Genomic DNA, 12,741 nt, shown 5'->3' with positions numbered 1-12,741 from the left:
TATAATAAAGACTAAAAAAGGTTGTGAAAACACAATCAAATGTGAAACAGGAAAAAAACGCCTTCACCATATAAAATGCAAAGTGATTTATTGACATGCTATTACAAAGTATAAAATGTTTTCTCAACCCTGTTTAAAAACTCATTATAAGATTTCATGAAGCCAGCTTCATCTTCAAGTTGAGGGTAATGGCCGACAGTCTCCAGTATGGTGTAACTAGAATGCGGTATTAACTTTTTATATTCACGAAAAAATCCATCTGGAGTATTTACCGGATCCAACGCACCATAAATCAGATGCAATGGTATCCCTGTGCTTTTCAATGCGCCCACCCATCGCTGTTCATTCGCATATCGCTCGGGTATATATTGAAGTATTTGCGAGAACGCCATATCCCCTTCATTGTGACGCACGATAGCCCAAAAATCGTTCAAATCTTGCGTCGATGGCTGTGTGTGGGGGCCAAAAATGGCGCGGAATCTAGAATTAAAAATAACTCGATTGCTTAGCATGGAAAGGATGGTGCTTAAAAAAGGCGTCATTAGAACTTTTTGAATTGGTCTTGGATGATGCTGGGACGGAATGATGCCACCATTGGTCAAGCAGATACTTTTAATACGAAGTTTATATTCAGCATTACTAGCCCTAGCAAGTAACTCTTGAGCTACAGTATCTCCATAATCATGAGCCAGGATATGAACATCAGTAACGTTCAGCTTCTCCAGTAATTTTTCTTGAATGGTTGCTTGGTCTTTTATCGAATACTTGTATTTTAAAGGCTTGTCGCTGAAACCAAAACCAAGCATATCAGGGATAATAATTCGTGCAAATCTAGCATGAAGCTGATTTACTAGCTTCTTCCAATCATAACTACTTGTTGGAAAACCATGCAAAATCAGCGCAACTGGTTGTAAATCTGCTTCTTCCGTGCTTATACGAAATATATCTTGGTAAAATACACTGTACTGTCCGTGTTTTAGTATAAACCCACTATCATGCCAGTGCTGGGCGTGTTTCGACAGTCTAGGTGCTGGCCATAACATAAAAGTTAAAATTAAAATTGAGCAAATTACTCCGAAGATATAAAACTTGTGTTGAACTAGAGAACCGATAAGCGGGTGGTGCGCCGATGAATCGTCAGGGATAGCAAATGAGACTTTTTTCTTATCACGCCCAGCGTGTGATCGTCGTTTCCTTGTACCCTCCATTACTCGTAGACACCAAACAATCGCAAGTTAATCCTCTGTAATGGTGTGTACAAAAACTCGTTTTCTTGTTACACTAATAATAAGAAAAAAAGTTAAATAAAACGTAGAGGTGCTGCACATAAAAAATATTATTTGCTCTCCCTCGCATGGCTTTTAGACTTGATAAAAAAAACATATCCAGTTCAAACAGTTTTGATCAAAACATTATTAGAGTTTTAAGAGTAAGAGTTTTCTGGTAGCAGTTTTGTTAATTCTTAGAAAAAAAGGACAACACAACGTTCATAACGTAAGTGAGGAGAAATATATCAAAATTAAGTGTGATAACACCTGAGGAGGAGTACAGATTTTTGTGGTAACAACCACCGAAATACAAACAATTTCCTTTCAAATAATATTTACCATTCTATCTGAGCGTAAGTAATTTTCAAACTACAAAAATAAATTAACAAAATTATTTGCGGTTACAGGTAAGAAATATAAATAACTTAAAAACATAATTTATACAACAAGCTTATATATTAAACATGTCCATCTTTATATTTATATCTACATATATATTAATTTATGCAATAAAATAATGCATTGTTAAAACGCCCGGGCGGTAATCTTTTATACTAGGCGTTTATTAAAGAGGGGCGGTACTTGATCAAGGGTGACGCTTGATGTAAGGAGTTAGCTATATGGGTACGTACAGAAGAGGATTTTTGTAACACTAATCAGATAGAATCTGTTTGAAATCACCCCTTCTTTAATGGAAGGCGAATATAGAATTAATTAGATCGGAGTAGCTAATCAAATCAGAGATACATAAATAGGCAACCAATCATATCAAAGCCTGATCTTCCGTCAACACCTCATCGATGCTGTTAGCCATTTCTGATAAACAATTGTAAGCCTGAAAAAAGAAAAGTTTGGTGGATCACAAATAAATCGTTACAACCAGAATTAAATAAACAGAGAATAACAACCAATCAATCAATCAATCAAAGAACACCATCATTAACTACGACAATAACCAGGGTGACCAAAAATCTCGCCATCTTTTTAAGAAGTTGTTGCGAAATTTAAAAAACAAAATCAATCTCTGTTGTACAAAAATATAGATGTTTAATTACAATTCAGAAATAATAAAAAAGCACTTTACATTCAATAAGTGATCCATTTACTCCTTTGCACAAAACTAATACCGTCAACAATACCACCGCCAACACTACCACCGTCTGTCGCCACTACCATCGTCCATAAACATTACCATCGTCCGTCAACACTACCACCGTCCGTCAGCACTACCATCGTCCGTCAGCACTACCATCGTACGTCAGCACTACCATCGTCTGTCAACATTACTATCGTTCGTCAACACTACCATCGTCCGTCAACACTACCACCGTCCGTCAGCACTACCATCGTCCGTCAGCACTACCCTCGTCTGTCAACATTACTATCGTTCGTCAGCACTACCATCGTCCGTCAGCACTACCATCGTCCGTCAGCACTACCATCGTCCGTCAGCACTACCATCGTCTGTCAACATTACTATCGTTCGTCAACACTAGCATCGTCCGTCAACACTACCACCGTCCGTCAGCACTACCATCGTCCGTCAACACTACCACTGTCAAACCACCACAACTAACAACAACAACAACAATAATAACAAGCAAGACCTACCTGCATGTACATTTTGTTCATATACATCTTGTAAGCTGGATCGTTTAAAAAAGCCGCTATGTTTTCCTTCACCTGAACAATCACGAAAATATAAATATATAATTTAAAAACGGACACATCCGAAAAATAGTGTCTTTGTTTACCTACCGCAACAACATCGCCACCTGCTTTCCCGCTATTCACGACAGATGCATCCACTAAACAGAAAAAACCGGTTAGGTTATTAACAACCACCATATTTGTCTCAGTAAAAACAACAATTGTTAAGGTAAAGTTGGTTACCGTTTTTCGGCGTTTTGTTTTTACCAACAGGACTCTCTTTTTTACTTTTAGAATCTGCACGAGGCTGCTTCGCTTCAATGTTTGATTTCTTGCCTTTTTTGGGAACTGAAAACAAAACGTGTTTAATAAGGTTACTTTAGCGAATACAAAGCTGTTTCTAAAGCACACATATGTAACATAATAAATGCATCACCTTCCTCTGACTTAATCACTAGTTCTTTCTCTGGTAGACCCATTTTCATTCGCAACTTTATCGCGTTCTCTACAAACTTATCCACCGTTTCACACATAATCTCATAACTAACAAGAAAGAGTATTAAAGCTACGGCAAACGACAATCTAAATTAATAGATAACAAAAAAGCTATTGAGAAACATCAATCAAACAAACCACGTGTCATAATCATTCTTTCCGATTGGACATCGTGTTTCCAAACATAATTCTGATAGCCTGTCGTTTAACGTTCGAAGAGCATCTTCTTTTTCTTCTTCTTCGGAAATTGCAAGCACGTTCTATAAATTAAAATCGGTACAAATTAAAATACAAGTTTTCCAAGTAAGCATCAATAACCCACATCTAAAGCTCGGTGTACACTATTGGTTAGAGTATTTGTGAGCGTGTTTGTGTGAAACTGTAAAATAAAATACAAATTGATAATGTGGTTAGGCGTCAACAAATGCAAAATAATTTTCAACACTACTGCGATGCATTTGGAGCATTTTTAAGGTTTAAAGAAGAAAGAAAAAAATTGTAAATTTGAAAAAGAAAAGAGAGATGTTATGATTTAGGGTTAGTACAGTGGGGATGCGCAAGGTTTACTTTTCATTTTTAACGCACCTAAAATCTTCTGGGTTTTGAAAATTCAGTGTGAGCAACAAAGCTTAAAACCACCTAAACAACACCTATCACGAAACGTTAAATATCACATGTTGTACATACGCACGCATACTTAGGGGCCAGCTTGATTTTTTACCATCAAAAACTATATAATACTGATTTGTGTCTCATGACAGGTTATTAGCATTTTTAATAAAAAAAACGGTTTAAGTCCGAATGATACCGTGTAACATGTAATATATGTAAATTTAATATTTCGACAGAGTAGGAAATCAAAACAAAAAAACTATAAAAAGGTTGTCCACTCAATATTACCTGTTTTTTTTACTTTCCCAACATTTTTGTGTCAATATGTTTAACTAAAATTTCTGACACTTCCCTCGTTTTACCTATTTATTTTAGACCACACAGGTATTCTAATAAAGCTCAGATTAACAGACTGAAAAAAATGAATGCAAATTCTTTAGGAACAGATCTGATATTCCATCCTTGTTTGACCACATAAAATTCCAGACTTTGTCCTAATATTTTATAATTCTTAAAAAATCCGACAATTTCTGCCATTCCTGACTGAGTGGACACTTTTTTTTTTAATATGTGACAAACCTTCCGTAGGGTGGTAATTGACAAATCCCATTTTTCTCCTTCTTTTAATTCTTCATAAAACGACTTCAAGTTGATGACAGTACTGGTTTTATATCTCACCTAAATAAAGACATTCTTCTATTAGTAATGACACTATTGTCTATTCAACTCGGCATGACAGAAAAAAGAAATATTACATTTCTGTTCTTCATGTTAAATAATTCTTCTTCCTAAAGAAAAAAACATGGTCATATTACGTATAGTATTTATACAAATTTGTTCACCCGCAATCAACAATCAAAGAGTTTTACGTACAGTGATGTAAGCGTTCGTTGGAGTGCTAGGTCTTGGAGGAGTCTGGATACCAGATAAAATATCCCGCAGCAATCTTTCAACCATCCTCTTGTTCTGTCTCTCCTCCAACATTGTCTGGTAAAAAAAATCGTTTTAGTCAAAAATTAAAATCAACGTGAAAATAAACACGCGAAACAGAGCATTCTCTTTTACCAAAATTCAAGAATAATTGCGTACAAAATTTACTTTACTGTGTACTGTCGTTACGTTTTACGTAAATACGCGACAATACACTACATCTACATTCTGTATAAAATCTCAAATTTACTATTTGCTCCTTGTTATTAAATGAGGTAATTACGACCTTACGTACGTTCATATTGCTATTGCGCGAAAATCAATACGCGCGAAACAGATTATTCACAAACTCACATCAATTTGTTCTCTCTCATTTTTAAACCAGTCTTCCTCCGTAGCAATACCTCGCAACACAATTTCAATCTTCTCTCCACCACACAGTACAGGCTGCGTACACAACTCCCATGTTTCAGTAAAGATCCCCACGTTGGGAGATTTAAAAAAGAATGGTAAGCTGGAAGTGATGCCAGGTAAGATCACACCTGAAATTGTATTATACAGGTAAATAATGTACCAAGGTATTTTAATGGAGGTCAAATGATAAAAAAAACAAAGAAGACCATTTACCGTCATCTATGTCAAAATAAAAGCGCATGATTGGGATCGTACTCTTCATGCCAAACGTGTTCACTTGTGCTTTTCTCTGTAAGAGAAGAATATAAATTCAATATCAAAATACTATTGCCCAACAAAATTATTTGTAAAAATGGAACAAGAATCATTAAGAGTCCATACCTTCCACTGATAGTAGATTGGGGCGGTGCCATCATTTGTAATATTCATACTCTGTTGGGAACTTATTCCAGTTTTATTTTCAAACAGAAGACGAACTGTCATCCCCACAGCATTTTTGTTTAAATTTGCAGGTGGTTCACCTTGCCATGTTGCGGTTTGTCCGTTTATGATGAGAGAAGGTGAAAATGATGAAACGGGTGTATCTTGTTCTCTACGAAAAATTACTTGCAGTGTGATAAAACACATATAAAAAATAAACAAATACGAGTAGATATATTATATATATGCATACTCTAACTCATCGTCCTTTTTTTCATCAGCATCAAAATCTGCATCTTCACTTTCACTTTCATTTTCTTCCTCTAACGTCGAAGTTGGCTGCAGAGCCAATGATTTTCCAATAATTTCTAAGCCAGCAATGTACTAAAAAAGGTAGGAATACTATAAATAAAAGAAGAAACCTTTCTACCGTGATTATCTCTAATTTGAACATACTGGCATGTGAGGATCCATTTCATCAATGACATCTTGTAAATGTTCTTTCCGCTCATGCAGGTACGATGAGTTCCACCAAGATACATTTTGCAAGCGAGAAGTGTTTCCCATGCCCATCTCTTCTCTGATATGCGACGGGTGTCCTATATGTTCAATTGGTGGAACTAACCCACGCTCAGTCTGATTCAAGGTGATGCTATAAAGTAATAAACAAATAAAATTCTCAATAGTAAGGCAGCTAGGGAGTCAACTATGACAGTCCAGGGGGACAATTATGAACCCTAACCAGTAGAGCTATTTGTTTTAAGCGTCTGAAAAAAGTCGTTTACACATCTGAATTTTTTTTGTTGGTGTCTATTTTGCAGACTGGAATCTCGGCTTTCAGGAATTTTATTAAGACTAACTACCACAAAATAATTCTGTTATAACTTGCCTTTTTCTGATGCCAATGAGCTAAAACTTGGCAAAATTGTTTGTTAGATAACAGTGAATCGAGAACAAATGTTAATATAATGATATTTTGCTTCTAACGTGCAAGCTACTTGGCTTCTTGTTTTTATTGTAGTTGCTTTAAACATAATTACGGAATTAGATTTGGCAAATGACAAAATAAAAAAATCCTTAGTACTTTGAATGTTACAAGGAATCTAATTTGACAAATAAGAAACAAAAATAATGCCTTATAATTTCTTCAAAAATCATGCAAATTATAAAAGATGAACAAATTCAGGTAAAATTCTATACCTGATGCCATCATCATTGCCGATTGCTTCAGCTTGTTTCCAAAATTCACTACCAACACGATCTAAATGAAATTTCTTAAATTACACCATCATACTAATTTTGGATCCTTTATAATCCTATTGTAAGATATTAGAACTTACACCCCTTTCCATAATCTTTTGTAGGCATGGCCCTGTCTATTAATGTCCTGAAACAAAAGTGGAAAATAGTTTAAATATATGCCATATGCAATATGTGCATGGTCCACCTATACACAACTTGCATTAGCTTTTTTGATTAACAAGATTTTCAAGTATAATCATCTTGTCCACAAAGATTTTTTACACACAAGGAGGTAAGCAGATAGGGAGGTAGACAGGTGTACAATGAACATATGTACTTTTTCTGTACAGTCATTATACCCTAAACACAATTCAGATTAATGCAAAAATATTTTTAATAAAGCTGAGGGCAGATGATTTTAAAATAAAGATCTTAGTTGAACACGTTAAAACCACACCTTTCTTCTTGAACAGATCGGAATGCGTCACTTTGATTCATGACCAACATATCCTTTGAAACTGCCATACGCTCTGCCAATACAGAAAATTCAAATATTGACTTAACATGTGTTACTGCTTTACTCTGGTTTTATACTTAGTTATGTTTATAAGTATACGTGTATTCATTGTATGTATTCATACTTTGTGTTGTCAGACAAAAGTACCAAAATTCTCCTCGCATATTAACTACTCACTAAAAACAATTGTCTTGAGTTTTAAATGTTTTACCGTCTAGTTGGAAAACGGACTAAATAAATTGTAACAAGGCAATTTTTTAGCTGGTCTGCTTTTGTTAGATGTTTTTTTGTCAGGTAAAAACAGCTTTTATGTGTTTAGTAAGTGCGTTAATGTGAGTATTAGTTTCTAAGTTGTATTATTCATTGTGCTACTTTCATTTTGCATACCAGTAAAAAATTCAAGCATGTATGGTTATCTTGGTTGTTAATATTTGTGATTCTTTGGTATTTTGTAAGAAAAGAAGAAACAACAGACTAAAACATTTTGCTTGGTCTTTCACCACCCTAACATCTATCATCTGAAGAAATTAACTCACTTGAAAGTTTTTCTTGTTGCTTTTTACTATCATTCATATGCTTTTGCCAGTTTTTTAAAGCATTTGTCTCATCAGCCTAAAACAGAAAAAGATGTTATTGAAAACATTTCTCTTCTAAATTTTGGAAACAAATATGACATAAGAACAACAGCAGCACTCACACAAGGCCTGCTATTTTTAGCAGGTTCTGTCTGAACTCTATTGTTTTCTTGACATGGAAATGTGTCTTTAGGTACTTGCACATCGACATTAACTTTATGAAGCAACGATTGCTTCTGGAACTCTTCCAATGAGCCAAGTATGTTATAAGGCTTGATAATATTGTCTGAAGTTTTATTGACTAAGGTAGTAAAAATGAAAAATCAAAATACAATAAAATGATATGTTGATAGAATAGAAACAAAAAGAATACAGAGGTTCCAAAAAATATTAATAAAAAATGTTAATTATATAATTATGTCAACATCTTTCACATTGGTTTATATATAAACAAGTTAAACAATTAAAACTAATAGACAAATAGACTAATAGACATACTGACCCATAGCATGAGGTGTTGGTTCTGTCCCATCTTTTATATCATCTGTTTGCACAGGTTTTGCTACCAACACCCTGATGAAGAAAACGACATAATACAAAAACATAATCAAAAACTTTTGTAAATGTAAAACAAACATACTTGTTCTTTGGCTTCTGTTTTCCAATTGCTTGTGGTAAAACATTTTTTCTTATACGAATAATAGTTTTCAATTTTTCAGATGGAGGCTTGGGAAAGTGTTTCTAGAGAGATGAAGAAAACCGGAATTATACATTTATCATTTTCAAATAAAATCTTTCACACAAATATTTAGGAAACAAATCAATGTTACTTAATATGGTCTTGCCTATTGGAAAATAAGAGCAGAAAATAATTTATCCTAACTAACATCACTTCAACTTTCTGGTGGCTCAGAATAGCCTTAAAATAAGATTAAATTCTACCCCTGACTAACAGTTACACTAGAAAAAGCAACATTTTGTTTTTAATTATTTACACTTTTAAAGTTATCTGGAATAATTCGGAATTCTTTAAACTCATCATCACTGGAATCTTTTACAGGACATGGCTCTGGAACTTCAGCTATTGGAGCTTCTTCAACCACCTCTGTAACAGATTTTTGTTTTGATTGCTTTATTCGTTCTAAAGGATGCAAAGATATAGCTTGCCATAAACATGGTGACTTACGGAAGAGGGAAAAAGTTCTCAAAAGGGTCACACAAAGAAGAGAAAAAAAATTGCCATCTTGGACAGGTAGGCTATTTCTAAAGAATTTTTGTATATGAGTCATAATCTGTATCTTGCATTATTGGCTGTCTTCAACCGTTTTCTTTCATTTGACAAAATTGAAAAAAATCTCGAACATTTGGTGCATATGCATCTGTGGTTTAGCAGAAGAACAACAGGTCAGACGTTGACAGTTTTAATGCTTTTTTAAAACATTTCTGTTTAAAATGTGAACATTATGTCTAAAGGATTTTGTAATTTTTATCATCATCATTCTCGACTTACTGTCCGTTTTCAATGCTAGAATAGGTTAGACAAGTATATTAATAACTTTTTTCCATTTGCACTTGAAAATCAACAATGGTCATAATAGAGTTGAATGGGAAAGGAGGAAAAGGTAAATAAACTAAATTAACTATTAATAAGACCATTAGCTTTAAATAGGTGAATTAACCTTTTTATGTGTCATTTTTGTGTATTAATGATTGTCGCTAGTTTACATACATATATAATTAATTTGCAGTCAAAAAAGGACTAAATTTAATAAAGTGTACATCAATATAAATACCTGATGATTTTGGTCTTGTTTTCTCTTTTGACAGCTTTGTTCCCAAACGATTGTTACTATTTATCATTTTAATTGCTAAACAATTATAAAATGTAAAATACAATAAAATACAATGATTCTCACTTACATTTCACAAAAGTAAAAAAAAATAAAAAGAAAACAATGGTAAAACTTCAAAATCATTTTTCCTACTATCAATCAAAAGAAAATGCAAAGTCATTATATATGTCAAATTAGGTTTTCCATGGCCTAATTAGGGGCCATCACCAATCTAATTTTTATTTTATCAAATCTTTAGAGCATCTGATTCTGTTATCATGTTCATTTTTTTAACTTTATTTAAGGGGTCGTCTACAAATTTCGTATGATATTTTATACGAATATATACGAATTTAATTGCTTTTAATTCGTATAAAAATCGTATACAATTCGTATACTGTTAAATAGTTATACGATTTTTAAAAAATCTAATACGAATTTTATACGATTGTCATACGAATTATATTCTCTTTTATACGATTTTCATACGAATTTTCATACGAATTATATTCTCTTTCATACGAATTGACATACGAATTATACTCTTTTATTTATACAATTTTTCATACGAATTATATTTCTTTTTTAAACTTTTAAAATGCGATCTAGAAAAACATTTCTGTCGCCGTTTTTCGTTTTCAAACTTTTAAAATGCGATCTAAAAAAACATTTCTGTCGCCGTTTTTCGTTTTCAAACTTTTAAAATGCGATCTAAATAAACATTTCTATCACCGATTTTCGTTTTTAAACTTTTAAAATGCGATCTAAAAAAACATTTCTATCGCCGTTTTTCGTTTTAAAACTTTTAAAAAGCAATCTATAAAAGCTTTTCTATAGCGGTTTTTCGTTTTTAAACTTTTAAAATGCGATCTAAAAAAACATTTCTATCGCCGTTTTTCGTTTTAAAACTTTTAAAAAGCAATCTATAAAAGCTTTTCTATAGCGGTTTTCCGTTTTTAAACTTTTAAAATGCAATCTAAAAAAACATTTCTATCGCCGTTTTTCGTTTTAAAACTTTTAAAAAGCAATCTATAAAAGCTTTTCTATAGCGGTTTTTCGTTTTTAAACTTTTAAAATGCGATCTAAAAAAACATTTCTATCGCCGTTTTTCGATTGTTAAACTTTTAAAATAGACTTTTTAAACTTTTAAAAATTTAAAAACGAGAAACGGCGACAGAAATGTTTTTTTAGATCGTATTTTAAAAGTTTTAAAACGAAAAACGGCGATAGAAATGTTTTTTTTTAGATCGCATTTTTTTTAAAAAACCATACGCAGCATCTAATTATAAAAACTCAAACGAATTTTATTTTAAAACTCATATACGAATTTAATGCAATGTCAAACGATTTTCTTTTTTTTTAAACCATACGCATCTAATTAAAGTCTCATACGAATTTTTTGTTAAACTCGTACGAATTTAACTCATACGAATTTAATTTAAAACTTATACGAATTTAATTTAAAACTCATACGAATTTAATTAAAAACTCATACGAATTTTATACGATTTTAAGAAAATTTCGTACGAATTTAATTACTGTATGGCAAAAGAAAATTCGTATAGCGTATACAAATTTTTTTAATACGAATTGCTACGAATTTTGTAGATGACCCCTAATACACAATCCAATAAGTAAAGGAATATTTCTTAACCTGCCAGCTGCAAAACTTGTAAAATAAATGTGTTTTTGCTGTGTGTATTTTAACAGCAATGCACTGTATATACTGATAATAACATTACATAATTACAAATGATTTTGTATAAAATACCCCCATACGTTTTTGACTCATGTAAATTACAGAATGTCTTTACATAGAAACCAGGCCTATGTTTTAAAAAAATCATTTAAAATTCTCTGTTAGAAAAAAAATTACCTGCAACATATAGGCGAATTACTAATAAAACAATCTGTTGCACTGTTAGGATTCTTATTGGCTTAAAACTCATTTTAGCATTGTTCTCAGAAAACCTTTAGCCTCGATAAGTTTCAGGCGTCCAGCCTAGCTGCGCTGTCTCTTTCTATCTCCTCAGGCGATCTTAAAGATTCCGCCTTTACTGGCCGAAATCAATAATTCAAGTTGTGATAACTTCCTCTTTGCTCTGCTGGGAGTATTTATTTACTTGTGGTTTTGGAGAAGAGAATAATAGCACGTTGCATATAAGAGTGCTTTTTTGTCACCATACCTGACAACAATGTTGTAAACGAGAATAAAAAATAGCATAGTAAACTTGGGGAAATAATAGCTAGTTATAGCTAGCTAGTGTACACTGTGGGATGAAATGATAAATTATGGTTAATGCTCCTGATTGCCTCTCTTCAGCATAATGTTTAACAATTGTAGTTACAATCCTGGTCAAAAATAATGGCAGTAAACCCTTTTTACACGTGTAGCAAGAGCAAGATAAGTACAAAGCCGTGCTAACACGTTTCCAAACATTGATAATGGGGGGAGAGAGGGGGTAGTAGGAAAGGATTATACTGCACTTTTTGTAGCTTACTGCCAATATATATTTTGACCGGGATTGTAGCTACAATTGTCTCAAAATTTTCTCCTATGAACATCTACTACTCATAATCTAAAGTCTCTCAGTATTTTATTAAAGATGCTAAAACTTTCTTCTTTTTTTGGTCAATTTTTACTGTAAAAATACGTCGTCACTGCGGTTACCATTTTAAAACTGTCTGCCAGTCTGGGAAATGCGCGGTATGCTTACAAACTGTGTGTAGCAACAACCACCCCTGTTGCATTTCCATCTGCATTTCGACCCCAACATCTTAGCAAC

The 12,741-nt window shown here is 33.1% G+C and overlaps 2 protein-coding genes across 2 annotated transcripts; both read right to left on the bottom strand.

Moving 5' to 3' along the window:
- Nucleotides 1-86: 86 nt before the first annotated feature.
- LOC130655709 (mesoderm-specific transcript protein-like) lies at nucleotides 87-1,354 on the bottom strand. Its single transcript, XM_057458489.1, has one exon. It carries the CDS (start codon nucleotides 1,206-1,208, stop codon nucleotides 102-104), a length of 1,107 nt encoding a protein of 368 aa, XP_057314472.1. The 5' UTR covers nucleotides 1,209-1,354; the 3' UTR covers nucleotides 87-101.
- A 134-nt stretch (nucleotides 1,355-1,488) lies between these two features.
- LOC130655707 (MYCBP-associated protein-like) lies at nucleotides 1,489-10,014 on the bottom strand. Its single transcript, XM_057458487.1, has 23 exons — nucleotides 9,917-10,014; nucleotides 9,119-9,264; nucleotides 8,764-8,864; nucleotides 8,626-8,696; nucleotides 8,246-8,424; nucleotides 8,085-8,160; nucleotides 7,489-7,561; nucleotides 7,130-7,176; nucleotides 6,990-7,050; nucleotides 6,246-6,441; nucleotides 6,043-6,173; nucleotides 5,751-5,961; nucleotides 5,583-5,658; nucleotides 5,310-5,497; nucleotides 4,899-5,012; nucleotides 4,781-4,813; nucleotides 4,605-4,703; nucleotides 3,552-3,673; nucleotides 3,355-3,461; nucleotides 3,162-3,266; nucleotides 3,027-3,076; nucleotides 2,880-2,951; nucleotides 1,489-2,103 (listed from the first exon to the last, which is right to left on the bottom strand). The coding sequence occupies exons 1-23, from the start codon at nucleotides 9,981-9,983 to the stop codon at nucleotides 2,032-2,034; spliced, it is 2,397 nt and encodes a 798-aa protein (XP_057314470.1). The 5' UTR covers nucleotides 9,984-10,014; the 3' UTR covers nucleotides 1,489-2,031.
- Nucleotides 10,015-12,741: the final 2,727 nt, after the last annotated feature.

This window comes from Hydractinia symbiolongicarpus, chromosome 8, assembly GCF_029227915.1.
Source record: "Hydractinia symbiolongicarpus strain clone_291-10 chromosome 8, HSymV2.1, whole genome shotgun sequence".
Lineage (NCBI taxonomy): Eukaryota > Metazoa > Cnidaria > Hydrozoa > Anthoathecata > Hydractiniidae > Hydractinia > Hydractinia symbiolongicarpus.
The sequence above is the reverse complement of the archived record's forward strand: the minus strand, read 5'-3'. Positions and strand labels throughout refer to the sequence as shown.

Bases quoted from the DNA above. Each gene is read 5' to 3' on its own strand.
- LOC130655709 (XM_057458489.1), bottom strand. From the start codon at position 1,208: ATGGAGGGTACAAGGAAACGACGATCACACGCTGGGCGTGATAAGAAA.
- LOC130655707 (XM_057458487.1), bottom strand. From the start codon at position 9,983: ATGATAAATAGTAACAATCGTTTGGGAACAAAGCTGTCAAAAGAGAAA. The intron at 5,962-6,042 runs GTATGCATATAT...AATTTTTCGTAG, and splicing joins AAAAAGGACGATGAGTTAGA to AGAACAAGATACACCCGTTT. The intron at 3,462-3,551 runs GTTTGTTTGATT...CTTTCTTGTTAG, and splicing joins AAGAATGATTATGACACGTG to TTATGAGATTATGTGTGAAA.